Raw genomic sequence first — 22,624 nt, forward strand, 5'->3', positions numbered from 1 at the left:
TGTGATTGTGTATCTATACAGTCGTTCCATATCTTGGTCTTCTCCGATCTACAATTTAATTTGTCGACTTAGTGCATCACGAAGGAGCATTGGCGCCACTACAGCAATAATTGCCTTTGTCACTGCATGCTATGACCAAGGCCATTCTCCGTCTCACAGTCGACAATGCCTAGTATTCGAGTCTTGTCTCGGGATCACCCCGTTCGCACCCTTCTTGTGGTCACATCTGAGGACGCGCTGATCTTCCAACATAGCTTGGGAGAATCGGTGGGCAATGTTTTGCCAGACAATGGTGACACCCAACGTTGTCTAGTTGAATTTGCCAACCTATCATCCATAGACTTTACGGGCTACCGGACTCTAGGGTCCGGTTATGGTATCCTTGGGCTTGTTACAATAGGCCAGGATGTCTTTGTGTGCGTCATAACGCGTTCTTCCAAGGCTGCTACTGTCAGGCCTGGTGAGACTGTCTTAAGGATTGAGGATGTAGATTTCTGTAAGGCGCCTGTTATGTTAAATTGTTTTTCGTTTTGTCTAACAAAAGAAGATTGTTTGAATCGCTCGGAATATGAATCTGGTCTCTATCACGACAAAGACTCTTCAATTGCCGCTGAAGATTCCAACCCGAACGCGGGAATGACAGAAGACCCTTTCCTAGGTCTCAAAAAGCTCTTGAATGACGGGAGTTTCTACTACAGCCTTGACTTCAACCTTACAGATCGGCTACAAGACCGGTATGGTGGTGGCTCCATAAGAAGACCATGGTTTGAATATAATGCTGACACACTATTAGTTCAGACAAATCGACGGCTTTTGATATCGATTCCCTTGACAAAGATGTGTTGTGGAACGCATACATGATTCAACCACTGCTAGTTTTCAGATCTCACTTATCGCCCCACGAGAAGCAACTTCTAGATTCCTCTCAGATTCTCACTTGTGTCATTCGAGGGTTCTGCGGAACGCTTGCTATACCTGCTACCGTTAATGTGCTATCTTCGGTGCAAAAAACAAATTTACCATCCATGCTCACTCTGATTTCCCGCCTGTCTTCTCTACGTGCGGGAACTCGATTCAATGCTCGTGGCATTGATGATGATGGCAACGTTGCGAATTTTGTTGAAACTGAAACGATCCTCTGGGTACCTCCGAGAATTGCCTACTCTTATGTTCAGGTCCGCGGCTCTGTGCCGATTTTCTGGGAGCAGGCTACGGGGTTTCTACCGGGGCAACAAAAGATTGAAGTCACTCGATCTGTTGAAGCTTCTCAGCATGCCTTTAATAAACATATCGAATCTCTCGAACTGGAATATGGCGCAGTTCATGTGGTCAATCTCCTCAGCGAACTGAAACCGGGTGAGGTTGAACTTTCTACGAGATTTAGGGAACATATAAGGAAGAATCTCGTTGATTCAAAGGTAGATTTCAATAAGCCACCAGATCATGCGCTATTGCGGACAACAGAGTTTGATTTTCATGCGGAGGCTCGGGGCCCTTTGGGATATGGAGCCGGAGGCGAAATTAAACATGAGCTCCTGCATTCCCTCAATGGTTTTGGGTATTTTCTTTCTGAGAAAGGTCGGCCCTCTGAGGTGAATAGGAGTGGTCCCGGGAACACTTCCGTCGTCCTGCAACAGGATGGTATTTTCCGGACTAACTGCCTAGATTGTCTTGATCGGACAAATATTGTGCAGACCATTATTAGCTCATTAGCTCTTGAATTGTTTTTGCTACAGGGAAACGGTGTGCTGAGCTCTGAAGTTCAACTTCGACACTCAACAATATGGGCTGATAACGGAGATGCCTTATCCAAAATTTACGCCGGTACCGGTGCTCTCAAAAGCTCATATACGCGACACGGAAAGATGTCACTCGCAGGCGCTCTAGCCGATGCCCGTAAAACTGCCACAAGGCTGTATATCAATAATTTTTCTGACAAAGCTAGGCAAAGGACGATAGACCTATTGTTAGGTCGCCTACCAGAACAAATGCCTGTGCACCTTTACGACCCAATTAACGATTTGATCTCCAGCGAGCTTGATCGAAGGGCGGCGGAATTTACTTCCAGAAAATCGGCTAACATCTGGACTGGAACTTTCAATATAAACGGTCGTGCCCAAGGGCCTGATACAGACTTGAGCCCTTGGTTGTTCCCTCAAGCCAATGATCAGGACACAGATCCGACCATTTTTGCTGTTGGGTTTCAAGAGATTGTTGTATTGAGTCCTCAGCAAATAATGTCAACAGACCCTACAACCCGCAAGTCCTGGGAGTTTGCTGTCGGAGATTGTTTGAACACACGCGCAACTGCAAGAAGGACACCGAAATACGTTCTTTTGCGATCAGGCCAACTCGTTGGGGCGGCCTTGATAATATACGTCCGAGAGGACATCCTCAAGGATATAAAGAACGTCGAAGGCAATGTAAAGAAGGTAGGCTGGACTTACTCTTCTGTTGTACTTCTCATTAATTCCGTTTACGCAGACTGGGCTCTCCGGCATTGCTGGCAACAAAGGGGGTTGTGCTATTCGGTTTGAATATTCTAATACTAGGCTTTGTTTCGTAACAGCTCATCTGGCGGCTGGCTTTGCAAATTATGACGAGCGAAATAACGACTATACAACCATTTGTCGAGGACTCCGCTTCCAGAGGAATCGATCTATTGAGGAACATGATGCCATAATATGGTTAGGGGATTTTAATTATCGAATTGGTCTTCCTAATCAGGCTGTTAGGGACTTGGTGCAGCAGGCCAATTATCAGCGGCTTTATGACAATGACCAGGTGACTGACGCAATTTTTGTTACTCTGGAATGTGTACACGAGCTAACCGCTCGGTATAGCTAAACCTACAAATGCTGGCAGGGAGGGCATTTCAATTCTATAATGAGGGTCCCGTCACGTTCCCCCCAACATACAAGTATGACGTTGGCAGAGTCACTTACGACACTTCGTGAGTATACGCACACTATTCGGGGAACCCACCTAAATGATTGCGTTTTTAGGGAGAAAGCGCGCATCCCCGCGTGGTGCGACAGGATCCTATGGAAAGGTTCCGACCTTCGACAGCTCAATTACAATGTTTCAAACATGCTCCTTTCCGACCACCGCCCGGTGTGGGCTAGCTTTGCATGCACGATCAATGTCGTCGATGAGGCTCGAAAAGAAAGTTTAAGACACGCACTCCACGCTCAACGGCGGAGTAACCCTCAGGTCCTCGAAACCCAACCGCAGCCGGTGCATACAAGCAATGGGGATACTATCTCCCTTGAACCAATTGCTACCGGGCTTCCACCCCCTAGTTCAGATCATCGTAAATGGTGGTTAGATAATGGTAGGTCCCTTATCTTAGTGCACCATTTCAACAATTTGGTTGCACTCTATTTAAGTTCCAACTGCTGATTCCCTCAGGTACCCCGGTGAAATCATCTATACATCCTCCCAGCAGAGATCATGCATTGAATACCTACCGGGCCTCTAACCCGTTTTCCCCCAAAGGGAGCCCTGATTGGGCTCCTATTGCCGCGAGTCAGATGCAATATATGGATGCTCGTGGTATTATCCCGATGAAGCCCCCGGTTCCACCCAGAAGTTTAACAGCCCCAGTGGCATATCAAAACAAACCACATAACGCGCTGGGGGCAAAAGGGAATGTGCATAAAAAGGCACCGCCGGTGCCACCGAAGCCCAATTCACTCGGTTCAGACCAAAATTCAACTATCCATAGCCGGTCCCAAAATGGGGATGCTACTCTTTCAGGCCCTACCACAAGACAGTCCCGCCGGTCATCGTTGACGAGTGGGCTACTTGACGATAATGTTAGCGAGGAAATCAGTTGGAAACCCCTGGTTCCTCAGTAATTTTGGTATGATTAGATGATATTACGCTGGCTTATATCAATTCATAAATGTATGGTGATTCACATGGAACTAAATCAGGTTGGCATAATAGTCCAGCTGGGCTACAGGTCTTTAGAACACCCAATAAGAAATAAAGAAAGGAAAAGAATAATGTTGATCTAGCGCATTTAGGTCAAACTCCGATTGAGAAACACAAATAATGTGAAAAACAACATATATATACACGAGTGTACTTTGCAAAAGGACGACGCTTCCAACGATCTATGGGTATATCAGCAGGTCATGACACATCTTGGTTACACAGTTAAATCTTCAGAATATCTCTCCAACTCCAATGCAAAAAAAAATTTCGTCATACTTTCTGAGAAAGATATGAAATAAAATAATGACAACCACAACATACCAACATCCACCACAGCAGGGCATGAGAAACCAATCCCGTTCGAACGAGAGGAAAAGCCATACCCATCTAAAGCAAGCCGGTAAGGGAAAGTTCCAAAATCTGGCCGCTGTAAGAATTCCTTGGAAGGAGCGGTTTGAAGATCGCTTGGCCGGGGGGCTCAAATCAGCCGCCGTAGATTCTGGGAAAGGATGCCCAGAAATTGCATCCATCAGCTAACCTTCCAAGGAAACAACTGGCTAGATGCGCAGCTTCAGGGCTAAGGCTACGACTAGAACCTTGAACCCTATCAGACAGCATGGCCCATTACGGCGTAATCAGCTGCTTTAGGCTTTTTTCCCACTTTTAAAGCCTGCTTCTTGAAACGGTTGGGGCCTCCAACCATCCACATGGCAAATGGGCTAGGGTCGCCAGGCTTTGGTCGCGGTTTTTTAGGACCTAAACATTAGTTCATGTCTCATGAAGTAACTAAGGGAACGGCAAATTTTGAAAAAAAACATACCTGGCTTCTTCGGCGCATCAGCGGCTGCGGCTTCGGCTGGCGGTGCAGGAGGGCCGCCATCTACAGGAGTGCCTGGTTCTTCCTTTGGCTTCTCTGGTATCGGCCACATATGCATAGTAATGCTCCAATCGGGCTCAAGGACGGTCTCCCAGACTTGCGGGAGTATGATGTCGCCATTGGGGCCAATCAAGTCATAGTGTCCCTCTGCGACATGAGGCCCTATCACCTCAATGTGAAGAAAAGCTTGCTTTATAAGCTCCTCCATTCCCTTGGTTCGAATATAGATTAGATATATGGCCAGGTTATTTTTATAAGTTAAGAAAGCAAGTATGCCTACCTTCCAAGTGCAACATAAATCAAACGGAAAACTGAACTTTCTGCCAAGAGCATCCTTGAATTTAATGGGTTGTTTCTTATCCGGAGGCTTATTAGCAGCCACTGCAGCTGCAATTTTATCTTGCACGTCAGCTGTGGCCTTTTCCGTAGCTTCGTCGGCGGCCTTCGTCGCAGCTTCTTCTGCCTCCTTCTTTGCCTGTGCTGCTTCATCAGCGGCTTTCTGCTCTGCCTCGGCCTTAGCGCGTGCGGCAGCTTCCTCGACGAGTTTTTTCTCATGTGCAGCACGTTTCTTCTTCTCAGCCTCCGCAGCTGCCTCCGCTTCGGCGGCAGCCTGACGGGCTGCTTCACGCGCATCCCGGGCTTCTCGCTCGGTTCTCTCATCCAAAATCAATTTCTCGAGTCTGGCAATCGCCTCGTCCTTAACAGGATCTACAGGTGGTGGCGCGGGCGCTGGGTCTGGGGAAACCGGTGCTCCAGCGGATCCACTTTGACTTGGAGGAGATGTCGCACGAGCATAAGGGTTGAAATAGGGCGACATCATCCCAGGAACCATGGCATACGGCTCACGGAAAGGGTAAAATCCTCCTGCGCCATATGGAACCAGATCATGATTCATCTGAGATCCACCATATGGCGGAGCACCGTGAGAAGGACCGGAGGGTTGAAAAGGATGCTGAGGTGGATTGTGCCCATCACTTCGATGAGAGCTTGTGGTAAGCGCATGTCCATGGTTTCCGGGATGGTGATCGTGCATATAGAATTGAGAGACAGGTGGGCCATGAGGTTGTTGCAAATGAGGACTGTATCCGTAAAACGGATGACCATATTGATTTGGCTGATTTGGCGGCCCAACCTGGCTGTGAGCACCGACTCGAACCAATTGGTCCGAAGGTGTATGTTGGCCTGTTGGCGGTATGTATGGAGTGTGTGGTACTGTACCGTGTGGATAAACGTATGATGGACCTGGGGATGAGCTGTGTGCATAAGCCGAGCCTTGAGCGACAGGTGGCCAGTATCGTTCTTGGGATCTGCGCCGATACGGGTCCCCATACTCCTCAGCCGAATCCATACTTTCCGGTGATTCTGGCGAAGGATGACGGCGGGGTCGGCGACGGAAGGACTCTCGTTCTGGGACAATCTGACGCCTCGTTGACCGTCGGCGGCTTGTTGATGTGGAAGGCGGATGGATTGGGTTGCGAGTCCTGGTACGATAAGATGTTCGATTTCGAGAGGCTGAGTCAGATGGCTTCAATTCATCTGGATAGGGCAGGTTCGTCCATTCATCGTATGGATCGTGATACCCATGGCTTTCAGGTTCGGAAGGTGGCGAGACCTGCACTCCCGATGAATCTTCTTCGTCGGTGAAGGCGGAGTCGTCCGAGTCGTGCGGACTTGGACCAATTGTGATGTTGAACCTGCTTGGTCGTGAGTATCAAGCGATGCTGATGAGATACTTCGTGACGCACGTCATTGATATTACCTAAATAATTTCAGGTCCCTGACTGTACGCCTGTCGAGTGATGGTTTTGGATGGAAGTTGTGGTTGAAGATCGAGACTGGGTCTCGGTTGTAAAACGTCGATTAAGTTTTGGTGCAGCGGCTATCCTTCTGCTGGAAACAAGTCGAACAAAACGAGGATGCTCGAGCATATACGTCACAAATGCTTTGTCTTCGGCGTTAAGATTATAATTGAAGCTGTATCTGCTCGAGGCCTGCACTCCCACGGAATTAGAGTCGAGTTCTTGAATATGAAGTTTAAAACGGGGCAATTTGGAATGATGATTTAGGTGAAGTTGCAGAAAGGAAAAGCAACAGTAGGTCACGAGAAACTCAGGCTTCCTGGAGAAGTGGTAGAGGGGCGAGGGGGCAAGACAGGACGGCGATGGCGGGCAGTAAATAGTAGGGAGGGGGATATATCAGGTAGTTGACGGCCTGATGATTCACCCTTGGGCCCAGGAAAAGAGTTCGGGCATGGCTTACCAGGAGCAAAATTCCCTACCAGCGTATGCTGTGAAACTTTTGGTTGGGCTGAATGGTCAACCTATGTTTTTTGCCTTATTTCCTTCCTCCAACTTTCTTATGTGCCTTTTTTGGGCCCTCTTATTGCGTAGAAAGACAGGGTTGAGAATGAAGAGGAACCCTGGTACGAAGCTTGAGGTACCGAAATCTGCTGCCCAATGCCCAATCAATAATCGCTGTGGAGGCCTTCCCCGGGCCGGAATGTAAGACTACCAATTCTGGGTGTATGATCACAAGTCCACAACAGCCTCCAATTCTTCGCCTGCCTAGTATTAAATAAATCTCTTCCATTGGCTAGGCCAGTAGGCCATTTTTTCAATCAAATTGTTCAAGAGAAGCTGCCTATGTGGACTCCTTTTGGCCACAATGTTTGCCCGTCAATGCTTTTACTCGTTACGCTTCTCTCTATAGGCATCTGGTCCTAACATCTAAAGAGGCAAAACATGATGTATAGGTAGTGTCAGGAATGTGGTTAAGTAGTTAAGTACCGGGTTAGCATGAGCACCATTAGGTTGGACGCTTATTTTGCTGTACGTATTCTTCTCCCAGTTTCCACGCCTCCAAATGGTCACGTGAAACGACAGGCCATATGCACTCTTGTTCTTGGAGTACAGCTTGAGGACTGAGCCCCGAGTCCAGTAACTTCACGCGGCACATCGTCCGGGGAGGGTCGGCAACTTAGGGGGCCGCATTTAAGTCAAATCTGGGAGAATACTTTGCAGCATGTTGACCGTCCATCAAAGCTGTTTTGTCAATGAGGATGCTGGTCGATGAGTTCTGGATCTCCAAATGCTAGATTCGCAATATACACCATACAGAGCCAAAATGTCCTAGGTACTTATTAGTATGTTGTTTCACTGGTCTCGCTCAGTCGCTTCAGGCGTATCGTTACGTCATGCTTAGGGTTGACTGCAGTATTCCCCCAACCTTGAGGGTTCATTCGACAAATTATACTTCAGAGTATAGCTCTCGCAATACTCGAATCTCCTATGTATGGAATTACTCTGTCAGTCCGACTCGTCGAATAGGTTCTACTTGCAAATATTTACGTATCTGACACGATCAACAGTTACCAGTTTTGGTACCTGGTGTTACGTCATTTAGCTGGGGCAATAGCTTCCGAAATCCACGGCGGTCAAGGATGATAGGCAGCGGAGGACCTGAAGTTGATGAAACGATGCGATTGTAGATATCAAGAAGACCTAGGAAGCATAACCTCCTATCTAAAGGGAGAGGGGGAATCATCTAACGTTGGCTCGCTAGTCATAACATTTTAACATTTTGGCCTTTATCAACGATATGTGAAACAAACAAGTTCCGAGACTATTACCTTACCCCTGTATCAAACGACGTCGCGGAAGCAATTTCTCCTCCAACGTGGCCTTTCCGGCTCTTCGCAAGTAACTAACCACAGTCCGACACTTGCTCTTTAACAACACTTGTACTCTACGCCACCTTATAATACATTTCAAGGGTTGGCTTATCCGAACACGTTTTTGACCTTTACCACGTTGATTCCAAGAATCGCCAGCTCGATGGTACCTAATCCCACGGCTCCCCTGGCCATTAACAGTGACAACGCTTACCACATGTAGGCTCAAACACCACAACAAAGGAGGGCAAATGAGAAATTTGCGAAACATGAAGCTTCAAAACGCGGAAAGCCGAAAACCACTACAACTAGGCACAGTCCAAAGCCCTCGCTGTCAACGGGCTGGGTCGGTATGTTTCAAAACAGCAGAACGGCTTGTTTCTATATCTAAAACTTTAATAGCTCTTCTCGCCTTCGTTGTCTGTGGTGGTCTCGTCTTTGAATTATTAAGGGTTGTTCCTGAACTGTGGTCTACAACTATCTCGTTCTTTAATCGACTGTTGGCATGAAGTCCTCCCAACGCTTCTTAAAAGAGGCCCGTCAAATGACAAAGTGTCCCATCAGACAAACTTTTTCACGCTATTCATAAATTCAGTTACATCACTCACAGAAGCCACTCTATATCGCAAACAATCATTCAAATTATTCTGGCTTCGATAAAGCTAGGTTATAGCTATGCGAGTCGGGTATAATCTTCGGGGTGAGAAAGAAAATGGTATTCATTGAACACGACAGCCTTCTGTATATTCGTCTCACAAATAAAACTAATTAATCCAGTCTGCCTTGGACGTTTATTCTCTTGGGGTATTATCTCTTTGTCTTGCCTTCTCCTGCGTCGAAGACGGTTGGCCGTCCCTCTCCGATAAATCAGCTCTCCGAACCCTACCATGACTGGATTTTTTTTGCTTTCTTCGTTTCTTCACGAGTGTCCCTTCGGAGGGTGTACCTTCGAGGTACACACGCTCAGACGCCCGTTGCATTTCCAGCCGAGCTTTCTCGATTTCCTTCATTGCTGTGGCCATCTCTACATCATCCTCATTCTTACCGGGCATGCCGCCAATATCGGAGCCAGCATCCCCCCCAAGAGTAAAGTGCTTAAGCCCACTAGAATCGACTTGCAGTAAACCTCTTTTCGACTTAACAGGCTCGTCGTGGGAGGAAGAAGGACCTGTTTCCTCAGCCCCGATTACCTCATCTGGAATAACTTCGTATTTCTTGGGTTGTGCAGGTAAGTTGTGCGGGCTGTCATATGGTGTCGCGCCCATGAATGTTGGGGCACTCTCAAGCTTGCTTATCTTGAGATCAACTATTGGGATAGAGTCGATATCCAAACCATCGCTATCCAAGGTACTTGACGCCGGCTCGAGTGGTGTTGCGGCATTATTCTGCTGATCAGCGCCAATGTAGAATGGGTCATCTCTATTGCGTTGCTTCCATTCTACTTTCTGCCGCAAATTCATGGCAGCCTGCTCGGGGCCAACTTCTGAACCCTGGTGTGCGATGTTTGTACCAATTTCGTTTTGTAGGTCGCTTGGGGTCTGCGTCTTTCGGTCATGGTAAAAGTCATTGGGTTGCGTGTATGCGCCAGCTTGGTTGTCATCGAACAACCTACGAACGCTGCTATTGAACGGCACTGTCAAACAGAGCTGGTCCGGCAGAGGAACCTTTTTCTGGGCATTCGGCGCGACCGGGTTAAGCTCGAGTCCATAAAACAGACTTGGGATGACTGAAGACAATAGGTATGGCACATGCGCCTGCTGGATGCCGCCGGTTTGCATCACGTCTGCAGCCAGCCGCATAATCTCTAAGAATTCGATGGCCCTTTCCTGTACGTCCAAATCGGGATGATCTGCCAACAATTCAAGAAACTCAACGATTCGTGCTAGAAAAAGCGAGACTTCGCTTTTCTGTGCCACGCTCCATGAATCCCCGTAGTCACGGATGATGCGAGCGAGGACTTTTGGAACTGCTTGAACAAAGAGGGGAAGAGCTCCTCCAGATAGCGATATAGTAGATATGTCGATGAGCGACTGGAGTGTCTTGCCTGGGGACGAAAGATACTCGGCATATTCCCCAACCACCCAAGCCAGAGGACCCAGTACACCATGAATAGCATTAGACGCACTCACAGATACTGATTGCCTATTGTCAATGAGAAGCAGAGATTCGGCGGCTCTAGTGGCTTCCATCCGCACATTCCTAACACGAACGGCAATATTCCGCACTTCCAACCCGATTCGGCTTGCCGCATCGTCGCTGTAGTGATTTTCAAGCCTCTGATACGCAGTACGCCCTTCAGCATTTGTAGGAAGGTGTTTCACTAGTTGGATTAATACACTGACGTACCATTCAAAGTCCGCTAACTTTGAATAGTTGTCATGTGAACAAATGTCTAGAATCCTATGCAGAACCTCGACGCGATAGTCGTCGGGAACGGGAAGATGGGGTTTGCATTTCCGCTGTTCGTTTCGCCCGACATGGTCTCCCAATTCGGTGACGTCTTCACGATCCAAGCCATCTCCGCTGGCTGGTGTATAATGAGGTTCCTCAAGTTGTCCAATGAGCCGCCCGACCACAAATTCGAGTGTTTCCTTGGTAACCATTCGAGCCGCTAGCTCGAGAGCTTGAAGGCGAATTGAAATATCTGCATCCTCCAAACAATCCATTATAACATCCTGGTGTGTCAGAACCAAATGGGGGTACGAGACCACAATCCTACTAAATGCAAGCAATGCTACATATTTAACTAGTGATATGTTAACCACGCACTTATATCGGAACACGGAAGGACGTACGGTTCGGGTCAAAATCTGTAACAACCATGCCTCGTAGCTTTGAGACACAAACATTTGCGATCTCGTGCTTTTCCTCAAGCGCTCCTTCGCCATCCAGAATACCACCTTGTATTATGCCGTTGATACACTCATAAAGTAATGACATGGCCGAGGTTGTCTGGATTATGTTCATAAGCGGACGAATAAGCTTTCGGACCAATCGCGGCTCTAACGGGGTTAATGTTGCAAACTGATTGAGTTAGCACAGAAGGCAAGTCGTGACATAAGAAAACCCACAAGCTTTATGATCTTGATTGCCATCCAATTGTTACCTCCATCCACTAGTAATTCAAAGAATCTTGGGGCAAGTGGAAGGAAATCGTGAGGTCTTCGCCACCCTAGCTCGCAAACGACATTAAGCACGGCTGTGGTGACACTGCTATCCTCTTGATCATCCATCAGACGCTCCTTTAATCTGGGCCATGCTAGCCTTAAAGCTTCGGGATAAACCAATGCAAGTCGGTAGAGGCATACCACTGCCTTCTTTCGAATTGAAGCATTCGTGTGAGAAATTCTGGACAACACATCGGGGAGCAAAGACATAGCAAGAGACGCAGTTATGATATTTGGGAGGGTTATTAGAGGAAGAGAAATTATCTGTAAATTTGGGCATGTCATGTCCTGGGAACACATCGTCAGTGGATACAAATAACAGACAAGGACCTCTTGCCAACCTTTTTGAGCAGATTCGTTGCAAGCATGAGAACTTCAGTTTCTGGCCTGAAGCTTTGCAGGGCCCCGAGATATCCGGCTCTTTTCTGGAGAAATTTGGGTGATGACATGACCTCTAAAACATGAAACGATGCCCAAGACATATCATATCCGAACATTTCTAAATAGGCTAATTTCAAAAGAGCCGTGGCTTTTTTATCTGGAGATGAATTTCAGCAAATGGGAGGGGGTATAAAATAAAATTACTGGGATATTTTGCCGGTGGCCAGCGTACCCATGTCTTGAGTCCGAATTTCAGCCCTACATTCTCTAAGGCTGCTTTGTATATAATCTTCCTCGGCACCCTTGTGATTTCTCAGACCTTTTATCAGGTCATATAACGATTTCTCGAACCTAAAAGCAGTTAGACTCAAAAGAAAATCTATAGTTAACAGGGATGTAACCGACATTTTGCTCCAAAGCCTCTGGTGGCCAGGTGACGACCCCTCTCAATCCTCTAACTTGCATCAAACGTGCGAAAGCTGCGTAAGGTGCGTTTGATTCCTGAGAGCGATAGCCACCAGGAAACCCTTAATGTGAATTGGGTGTGAGTTCGATCTCACGCAGATCGGACTGGATGTACGAAGTTTTATAACTCATTTCTTGTTGTGCTGGTCTTCGTATATTCGGATGTTTTGCGGAGTCTACGGTGGAGTACTTTACTTGGTGCGGACTCAGCGGGCCTTAGGTCACGGGACGTAGCAGTCCGGACTACGGAGTTGTAGTACGACTAACGGTTACTTGTTTTCATATCCAACACGCTTTGCTGGTGCGAACTTCACTATAATTCATTGTTATCCGTCCTCTGCCACATGATAGCTTACTTAATTCTTCCATCGGGACCATACGTATCAACATCACCTAATAAATCCCAATGGTTGTTCTCCAGCCCAATGCCGGTCATGGCTCGAGACTTAAGACCGCTCTCCATCGTTCACAGCAAGCTCCTGCTATTCTAGGCCAGGAAGGCACAGGAGGCTTACTATCTCGGTGGTATACTATTTTGGACAATGATGGCTCGAATGATTTCGATTCTTTGGAGAAGCTCTTCTTCTCATGCCTTCAATCTGCTGATGACAAGAGCGCGCTGTTATGCCTCGAGCGCCTAACCCACCGCTTTGGACCATCCAATGAAAGGATAATGGCACTGCGCAGCATATATGATGAAGCGATCGCGGAGGACAAATTGAGTTTAGAGAGATGTCTGAAAAAATACGATGACATTCTTTCGCAGAACCCCGTCAACATGGTTTGTGGATATTATCCTAATTGAAACCCGATAGTACTGATCCTACCGGGTAGCCAATTTTGAAACGTCGGATTACCCTACTTAGGTCCTTGTCTCGGCCTACAGAGGCCATTTCCAGCTTAATACAACTGCTCGGTGCCACGCCAACAGATGCCGAAGCTTGGTGTGAGCTTGCGGAGTTATATCACTCGCAGGGAATGTGTCCACAAGCGATATTCAGCCTTGAGGAGGCGCTGTTAGGAGTGCCCCATGCATGGAATGTGCGTTATGATACAATTGAAGTTTTTTGAGGTTTTTTGAGGGTTGCTGACGCCGGATACAGGTTCACGCCCGCCTGGGTGAAATCCTTTACATATACGCCGGCTCATTGGAGGACGAGGCCATGTGCCGACAGCTACATTCATCTATCCGCCATTTCTGCAGAAGTGTTGAGCTCTGCGATGGCTACCTACGGGGATTCTATGGCTTGGCACTGGTGGGGATCCACGTCCACGGCTTATCAATCGCTCCATTGCAAACTAAGCTAATGCGATTCATAGGCCACAGCTCGTCTCTCGGTCGATAAAGTCCCAGAAACAATATCGAAGGATCCTCCACTGGGGAGAGAATCCTTGCGGCGCCTTCATGATTTAGCAACGCAAAGGCTCAAGAACATTCTTACAACGCAGTGTTCACTTGAGCCGCGTCTTCGGGAATACGAAGATCATGAGCTTGCAGCTGTCAAATGTCTTCTCAGCGGTTCTTCTGAATGAGAAATATTCTTCCTATTTGAATACAATACCCCCGCTCCCGGTCATTGGCCTCGAGTGTTATTCAGCTAAGGTATCAAAACACATCGGTAAATTAATTCCCCCTCTTAATAGACGCTCTGTGTATTCTGTTTCGTCAGACAGCTAGAGTAACATGCAGGTGGTGATGGTTGTCTTTCTATTGTTTGTCGCCACTACAATATCTAGGAATGCCGGAGAGAAACATAGACTTAGTCAAGCCCCCTCGTGAAAGTGCCTGTACATACAGAGTATGAGGCGCTGTGGAGGGGCGGGTGAGGCGAATGATGTGAATGCCCACGAAGGCGGCCCGGACCCACTCTATGCGTAGAGAGTAGACTAAACTTCCAAAGGTCGTGCCGCGGTCTCGAGGTAAAAGTTTTCTTTCCCCCTCTTCAAAGCCTAGGTATTTCGCCCACAATGGGAATTCCGCGACTCAAACAACACTTATTATCATTCTGTCAACCCGTTCTCTTTCAGGGGGCCCCGGATCGCGACGATGGGAGTCTTGAATGCATAAGTTCCGTTGTGATTGACGGGCCTAGCCTAGTCTACAATGTTTACGCGCGGTTGCTGTCATGGTTCTCAGTCGTTGGTCCCAGTAGGTTTGATGCTCTGCCGACCTGCGATGAAGTAAGTCGGGGGGTTGTGTTATATTTGGCGCATTTGAAAATGCTTGGCGTTAAGATGTACACCCATCTAAATACCGTGGGTCCTGGATACATCCCGAACTAACTCTTTCAGTGAGAATATATATTTCGACGGAGCCCTGCCCGCACGGAAGCATGTAACCCGCATTAGCCGACTTGAAAACCAAAGAAGAAAACTCGAGGTATTTTGTGCCGAGACCAAGAATGGCTTTGAACCGATTATATCCCCCGGGTATAAACGAACCGTCAAACTAGAAAATGTTTTGCGCAGCCGACCAACGCCCGCTATGTACAATGATATTCCCGCCAATCCTTTTATGGTTTCGGCGGTGTTCGAAGACCTGAAATGTCGCTGGAATGGGGCAAATATCACGGGAGCCACCAAAAACACCTTACCACTGCAATTATTTGATGATCATGAAAGCTTTCCCTGGGCAGATCTCACGACCATGGTACCAGGGGAAGCTGATGCCTGCTGTGCCTATGCGGCAAAGATCATGGGTTGCTGCATACTCACGAATGATTCGGACCTTGTTCTCTACGACCTTGGAAAACGTGGCTCAGTCGCTTTTCTGGATTCAGTGGAACTCAGTAGGTGGGAGTCCTCCAAGCCATTGGTGTCTCAGATAAGAGCCGCGATTCTGCGCCCTTCCATAGCAACCCAGCAGCTGGGAGTCTCCAGCCTGCTCCCGCTTGCATACGAACTAAAAGTCCAGCCAGGCATTGGTTTAGGAGAGTTATTGCGGCGGTCCAAAAACGCGACTTCTATGGCGGAGCTGTCTAATTATTGGGAGTTTGTCGACGAATATCAAACCGACCACTGTTGCGTGCAAGCACGAGCTACCAAACAATCAATTGGGTTTTACGATACCAGGGTCTCGGAATTGCTATGGCAGTATGAATTGCGAGGTGAATATGCGGGTAGGGATTGTCCATACGTTTACCTCGCGACCATGTGCGAGGACCATACAAAACGATGCGCGTGGGCCAAAGGCCGCGAATATCGAAACGTGGCATATTCAATATTAAACCTCTCTCGACCCATTAGTGAAAGGCATCGCTGCGTAGTTGAATTTACTCGGCGCGGTCAGCGCATCGCGGAGGAAAAAATACAACTTCAGGACGAAATGTGGATTTCAGCTCAAATAAAATCCTTCCAGGCCCGTCTGCAGGATTTGCGGACCAGCCTCAGAAAAGACAGTGGGTCTCTATATTTCTGGACACTATTTGCTGTCTGTGATGTCTACGGCCCAGATTCTGGCGTCGATGAAGGAGATTTTGAGAAACTGAAGCAGTTTCTTAGAGTTGGATACATGGGCAAACGTCTCGGATGGGCAGATATCCACCTATCAGCACAGATAAATTCCGTTTTATATTCCTTACGGGTTTTAAAGCAGGTTCTCGAAGTCTCAAATTCTATGGCTATAGTGGCGGTGGGATTAAAGGCTATCTTGAAGGGCCTTCCACCATTACATATCATAATGGATCCCGCCCACCAACGCACGGCAATGTGTAGCGCTGATATTACAGCTACACAACTGTCAGATGTGCTTGGGTACCTGGCGCAAAGACCGCAAAAGACCCAGCTGGAATGCTCAGACAACGGGAATGGGGCGTTGAAAGACAAGCCTCAAACTTCTCCATCTGTTGCAAACATTGCAATGGCAAACCAAAATGATATCAGTAGGCCTGTGCATTCACCCAAAACTATGTCCAACTTATATGAATTATTACAGGAGCAATGAAAGCGCATGGCTTATTGAGTTCACTGACATAAACGCCCTCTAGGGACCTTCGTAGAACACAACAGCATTTAAACACAAACGACCTTGTCTACCGAGTGGACCTGAGGAAACCAACAACGCCTCGGCAGTAGCTTACAAGACCCGCCAGGCGCTGAATCTCTGTTCTTTGGATCCGACTCCAAACACCAAGGGCGCTTCTCAGCGTATTCCCAGTACTCACACTCGACTCGGAGCAGGCTGCGACAACATCAGAATGTATCCTTAAGAACACTGCCATCCAGGCATTGACGAGCTCAAAATCTCTCTTGGATGCGAGGCGGTCAGACAACGCCAGAATGAAGACCGACAGTTCAGACTGGTCTCCTTTTACTTGAGGATTTAAAGACCTAATTTCCACTTCGAGTTTCGCTGGGGTCAATGATTTCAGCTCGGAAAAGAAGGAGTCAAAGTTCCCAGACAGATAACCTTCTTGCAAAATTGATGCCAGCCGAGAGCTCTGAATTGTGCTTTTGGAAAGCTGCACTCTGGCAATGCGTGAAAGCTCCGCTGGTGTTAGATCCCCTGGTAATTGTGCATTGGCGTTGTTATCAATTGAACCGGTAGTTGAGGACGTAGGGAAAAAGAACGGGGCTCTTTCGGGCGCTTTCGGCGGTTCCTTGGGCATATTCCGCTCCTATGGAATTGTTAGACGTGAAATTCGAGCAAACTTCAGGTAGACCTGGAGTGGGCAACAGGGGAAAAGGCAACGGATACCTTGATCAAATCCATGTGAACCAACGTCTGCCACTTATTTCTGGGGACAACGCTAAGCGTTAACATCTCTTGAGTGAGCTGCTCCGTAGATAAGATCGGGCTGTCGCGACTGGTTTCTTCGCAATCTTTCTTGAAGGCTGCTTCAATGATCCCGACCCCTCCCTCGCCCGATGAGGCAGGGAGATCAGTATCCGACAGATTATCCATCTGAAGATTCCTTGTGGAAACTGGCGTGAACAAGTTTTTGTTCGACCAGAGGCCGATTCCTACACCATTTGCATGCGCCGTGGCTAACAAGTCTCCGGTGGGAGACATGGTCAGAGAGGTGCACGTACTGGTTACGCGAAAAAGGTCGATGAGATGGCCAGTCGGTAAGTCCCACACCCGAACAATGGAATCCATAGAAGCAGCAATTATCCACCGCCCATCACTAGAGAAGGTCAAGTCATTTATCTGTCCTGCGCATCCCCAGAGTTCACGGACGACCTTCTTTGTTTCCATGTCAACGACGCGTATTGAAAGATCATCGCAGCTAAATGCAACCAAATCGCTTGTGTTGCTATATCGTAGAGCTGTAATCGCCGTCATCGGATACCAGTCAAGCTCGTTAATGAGCGAACCAGACTTAAAATCCCAAAACTGGAGCAGCGTGGACACATAATCAGCAACAAATATAAATTAAGGCTATTTGGGGAAATCCTACCTTGGCCTTGCCGTCTAGATCACAACTGACAATTGTCCGATTCAGGCTATCAATTGCTAGGCCGGTGACAGCTTTTGTATGCATTGCGGAGATGTTCGATTGGCGCCCCGGACCGGCGCCTTCATTAGCTAATTTATTCTTAACTTTTCGAGGGTAGCTTTGCCGATGTTGCCCAGACTGCATATTGAACAGGCTGATGGAACCTCCTGCAGATCCAATCACAGCAAAGGTACCACACTGAGATATAGCGACGCTCTGTCATGATTACAAATTAGAATGAAGCTTAGGTTGTATGGTCAGATTGCCTCACCTTGACATCAGTCCCATCATCAGTCTCAAATACCCAGCGTCCAGCCTTCTTCTTACCCCAAAACCAGGTCCTAGCATACTTGTCTCCACGGTGACCTGTTATTATACTCTCCCATCCAGTCCGATTTGACGACGTCGTGTCGGTAGCTGTTGGGTTCGACCAAATAGGGCCTGAGGCCGTGACACCTATTCCACCGTCCCGATTAAGGGAACATGCAATACAAGTAATTTCAGGTGCCCTAAAATTCGGCTGGTTTGACAAAGATTGGCCCCTTTTTCTAGCCCTTTGATCCACAGAACCTTGAGATACCTCGGCGCTTTGACTGTCTTTTCGTAGGCTGAATCCCCACAAGCTGCTATCTTTGCCTGCGCTCAGTAGCCATTTGGCTGCAGATTCTGAGCCGTCGGAGGATGTTGGTAGAAACGAGACGGTAGTTATGACATCCGAATGGCCTCGCCTGGAGTGTAGAGGCCTCGGAATCGGGGAAAATGGAGACTCGTCGATAATCCATGTTCGAAGTGAATTATCCTTTCCCGTGGAGACGATTACTGGTTGGGCATCTAGGAACTCCATATGGTTTATGCCCGAGCCCGCGCTGTCTCCAGGGGCTTTGTGAGCTTCGCGAAGGACACCCGTTACACGGCCACCGCGGTTCAAGTCCCATAGCGTGATATCTCCACTGCCCACACACGAGGTTGCCATCGCCCCAGCCTGACGACCGTCTTCCCCCGCACCAGCACCATCGCTCCGAAAGGCGATACACGTTATGGCTCGCGTATGAGACGTCTGTGGTTGGAATGAAAAAATAATTTGACCAGTTTCCACATTTTGTATCGCGATTGCTCCGCTTTCGTAGGCGATTGCGATGACTGAAAGCACGGGGCTTGGTCGAAGCACGGTAACTAGCCCCGCGTTGGGGAAGGCTGGAAGAATGCTATGGATAAGTTTACCGGTCTTTAAATTCCAGATATCAACTGCTCCGTCGGATTTTCCAATGAAAACTTTATTAAGATAAGTTGGCACATTGCATATTCGAGTCGCATAGGCGGGTCGGCTGGAGGTCCCGCCGGAGCGTGTAAGGGTAAGCGACGTGTAATACTCATAGGTTCCATTTTTCCAGACTGTGATCGAGTTTCCACAGCATCCGACAATCCACGAGCCGAAAACGACCAGATGTTCAATGGGTTCAGTAAGGTCAGCCAGGGTTTCCAGAGATGCAATTTTCTTTCCGCGTTTGAAAACCCAGATGCCGCTAAGAGCTCCTGGCACCGCATCCCCCCAGGCTGCGAATACTTTATCTTGCCATGCGAATGTGGCGGTAATATCTCGCGGAGTTTGCGGGCGACTGATAAACACTAGCTTGAGCCCTTGACGTAGGTCATAGGTGTGTAGACAGCGGCCGACGGAGGTTGTTATTTGAAAAGTAACTTTTCCAAGTCTAGCGTACGTAAAAGGGACAGGGGTGGGCGAAACCAATCCAAGCGTCTGGTCATAATCAGTCGGCTATAGTTTCGAGAGCATGTTTGGAGAAAAACTGCAAAACTTACCCGAAATGGTGAAAAAATTCTAGACCCAGTATCTTGTGTAGCTCTGCGAGCAGTACTGTCAGTGTCTGTTTTCTGTCTCTTTGCAGGCGGCATTGAGAAGGTGACATTGCTATTATCACTTAAGGGCATTTTTTTAAGTGGGTGTGATCACACCTGTTAGCAAATCTGGATGTTGGTTGGAAGTTTTTCAAGATTAACTACAATGAGTTATATGACTAATCACAATCACAGATCTGTTTTACCCAAGGATTGGTTAACTGACCCTGTCGGAAACCTGCGGGGTCACGTGTCACGACGGATTCTGTTGAAAGAATGACCGCTAAGGTTCACCTACTGTGTCACGCTAAGCAAGGCAAAGGTCTTAGTTACCTATGCATAACTTCCCGCGGAGGGAGGCCAGAGGAAGATCATCCTTAGTTCAACTTCCAATACAAGCCAATACAAGCTTTTCGTTCGAACCAAGTCATATTATGGGGCCGCAATACTAATATAGCGGCTCTCTAAGGATTATAGAGACGTGATACGTGGTTGGTAGAGGGTATATCTGTATTCAATAGAACTAGGAGAACCGGCAACACAATATATGGTTATGCGTCATGTGACAGCTGCTTGGCGGCCGCAGTATACCTGAGGCACTATTATGTAGTATCTGTAGATAGCGGTATATAATAGTTATTTCCCTCTCTTAAATAATCTTAATCTTATGATTGGTTATTTTTAATTGGCCCTGCGGTTAAAATATAGGGTAAAAAAAAATCTAATAATATTAAGCTTAGCTTTATAGATCTAAAATTGTCGCGATACTGTAGAAGAGTGTTATAACTTAGATAGGATGTCGCAAGATGGCGATCTCAATAGAATTAGTAAAGTGTTGAATTGATTTGATCAACGGGATCCGGGAAGCGGAACTAAAGCTATTTATCAGAATAACATAAACCTATTGGTATATAAATATAATAAATAATAAAAAATCTTTAATATATATTAATAAATAATAACTAGTTAGTATTATAATAATAAAGTTAAATAAGAAAACTCTATATCCTTATAAATATATATTTAACTTAAATAATAAAAAAAAAAAAAATATATATATATATATATAAAATAATAACTAATAATAATAATAAGACTTTCTTACTTAATTTTTTTTTAAATATTCTTTATATTTTATAATTACTTTTTTAGTACTAGTAAGATCTTACTTTAATATTTACTAGTTTTTATTAGTACTATAGCTAGCTTAATATACTAAATATTATATAAAATAAATATAATTTTAATCTTAATAAATAAATTACTTATTAATAATCTTCTTAACTTTCTAATAATTATTATCTTTAAAATAGTAGTTATTAATAATATATTCTAATTTAATATAATATTATTATAAAGATTTTTATTAGGATTTAGAGTAAGTTCTAATTAAATAATAAATATAATAAAATATATCTTCTAATTTAATAATAAATTTTTAAGTTAGTAGACTTATTTTTTAATATATTTAATAATAATAAATAAATTAATATATTACTTACTAAACTTAAGTAATAAATATTAAAAAATAGATAACTTATATTTATAATATAAATATAAATAAATAAATTTATTAAGATTAAATATAATTAATAAATATTTTTAGTTATATATAGTCTTTATTTATATTATAATATATTTTATTACTTTTTTAATATTTAATTTAATACTAAAGTCTTATTTAAATATATACTTTAAAGTATTCTAGAGTATATATAATATTATACTAAATAATAGCTTATATAAGCTTATTTTAATAAATAAACTTTATATTTTAATAATAATAATAATAATAATAGTAGATATTTAGCTTAGTTAGAATAAATCTTATATATAAATATAATAAAATATAATTTTAATTCACTAGATTATTTATTTAGTCTATCTATCTAATTATAGATAATAAATAATAAAATAGTATTAGTTAATATTAAAAATCTTACTAAATAAACTTTTTTAAAAGCTTAATATAAAGTAGGTATCTTAGTTTAAAATAAAATCTTTTAATAATCTCTAATTATAAAAATAGAAGTAATTTATAAAAGTAATATCTTATATAAAAATAATTTATATAAAGTATTTAAAAATTAAACTAATATATTTAATAAATTTATTAATAAGTACTAGTATTATATTAAGGCCTTACTTATTATTAATAATTTTTAAAATATATCTATTAATAGTAAAGCTGTTATATAAAAGATATATAATAAAATTTATAAAAATTAGATTAAATAGTACTAGAATAGATAGAATAAATTATAATAATTTATAAAATAAATAATAATAAATATTATTCTCTAAATATATTAGATAATAATTAATATATTTATATAGTAGCTTCTAATCTTTATAAAATATAATTCTATATAAAGTATATATATAATTATTAATATCTTAATAACTATACTTATTATAAATTATAGTAAATATCTCAGCAGCTATAATATAAGATATATAAAACTAAAATTTATAAGTAATAAATAAATATTTTTTAATATTATCTAGAATCTTATATTTATATATATAAAATAAATTATCTTTAAAAATATAAAATAAAAAATTTATATTATTATTATTTTATAATACTTTAATTATAGTAATAACTTAAGTATTAGATAAATAATCTTTATATAAATATAGCTTAAAATCTTCAGATAACTAAATACTAGAAAATAGTAGATTAATAAATATAAATTAATTATTAAAATATTTAGTATTTTAGTTAATTTAGTTACTAAAGAATTTTATAGATTTAAGAATAATAAACTTAATATTAATATTAGAACTTTATTTATTTTTAGAATAAATACTAGCTTCAAGCTGTCTA

The 22,624-nt window shown here is 44.5% G+C and overlaps 6 protein-coding genes across 6 annotated transcripts; 3 read left to right on the forward strand and 3 right to left on the reverse strand.

Annotated features, from left to right (window-relative positions):
• Positions 1–165: 165 nt before the first annotated feature.
• On the forward strand, positions 166–3,860 carry INP52 (SacI domain and endonuclease/exonuclease/phosphatase family protein; the record flags this gene model as incomplete). The annotated part of the gene is made up of 7 exons (XM_041693788.1): positions 166–496; positions 548–734; positions 794–2,432; positions 2,485–2,784; positions 2,844–2,953; positions 3,006–3,334; positions 3,412–3,860. The coding sequence occupies 7 exons, from the start codon at positions 166–168 to the stop codon at positions 3,858–3,860; spliced, it is 3,345 nt and encodes a 1,114-aa protein (XP_041559683.1).
• A 689-nt stretch (positions 3,861–4,549) lies between these two features.
• APUU_60538A (uncharacterized protein) lies at positions 4,550–6,569 on the reverse strand (the record flags this gene model as incomplete). The annotated part of the gene is made up of 4 exons (XM_041693789.1): positions 4,550–4,698; positions 4,763–5,030; positions 5,100–6,513; positions 6,565–6,569. The coding sequence occupies 4 exons, from the start codon at positions 6,567–6,569 to the stop codon at positions 4,550–4,552; spliced, it is 1,836 nt and encodes a 611-aa protein (XP_041559684.1).
• Positions 6,570–9,280: 2,711 nt separating this feature from the next.
• APL5 (putative AP-3 complex subunit delta) lies at positions 9,281–12,444 on the reverse strand (the record flags this gene model as incomplete). Its single annotated transcript, XM_041693790.1, has 6 exons — positions 9,281–11,235; positions 11,285–11,513; positions 11,561–11,944; positions 11,998–12,194; positions 12,270–12,388; positions 12,443–12,444. Coding segments are annotated over 6 exons (2,886 nt in total).
• Positions 12,445–12,908: 464 nt separating this feature from the next.
• Positions 12,909–14,035, forward strand: APUU_60540S (uncharacterized protein; the record flags this gene model as incomplete). Its single annotated transcript, XM_041693792.1, has 4 exons — positions 12,909–13,283; positions 13,337–13,543; positions 13,606–13,758; positions 13,823–14,035. The coding sequence occupies 4 exons, from the start codon at positions 12,909–12,911 to the stop codon at positions 14,033–14,035; spliced, it is 948 nt and encodes a 315-aa protein (XP_041559686.1).
• Positions 14,036–14,470: 435 nt separating this feature from the next.
• Positions 14,471–16,445, forward strand: APUU_60541S (uncharacterized protein; the record flags this gene model as incomplete). The annotated part of the gene is made up of 2 exons (XM_041693793.1): positions 14,471–14,739; positions 14,795–16,445. 2 exons carry the CDS (start codon positions 14,471–14,473, stop codon positions 16,443–16,445), a joined length of 1,920 nt encoding a protein of 639 aa, XP_041559687.1.
• An 88-nt stretch (positions 16,446–16,533) lies between these two features.
• APUU_60542A (rRNA-processing protein UTP21) lies at positions 16,534–19,887 on the reverse strand (the record flags this gene model as incomplete). The annotated part of the gene is made up of 5 exons (XM_041693794.1): positions 16,534–17,118; positions 17,199–17,837; positions 17,902–18,156; positions 18,212–19,696; positions 19,759–19,887. The coding sequence occupies 5 exons, from the start codon at positions 19,885–19,887 to the stop codon at positions 16,534–16,536; spliced, it is 3,093 nt and encodes a 1,030-aa protein (XP_041559688.1).
• Positions 19,888–22,624: the final 2,737 nt, after the last annotated feature.

The sequence above is a fragment of the Aspergillus puulaauensis genome, chromosome 6 (genome assembly GCF_016861865.1).
Source record: "Aspergillus puulaauensis MK2 DNA, chromosome 6, nearly complete sequence".
Classification (NCBI taxonomy): Eukaryota; Fungi; Ascomycota; class Eurotiomycetes; order Eurotiales; family Aspergillaceae; genus Aspergillus; species Aspergillus puulaauensis.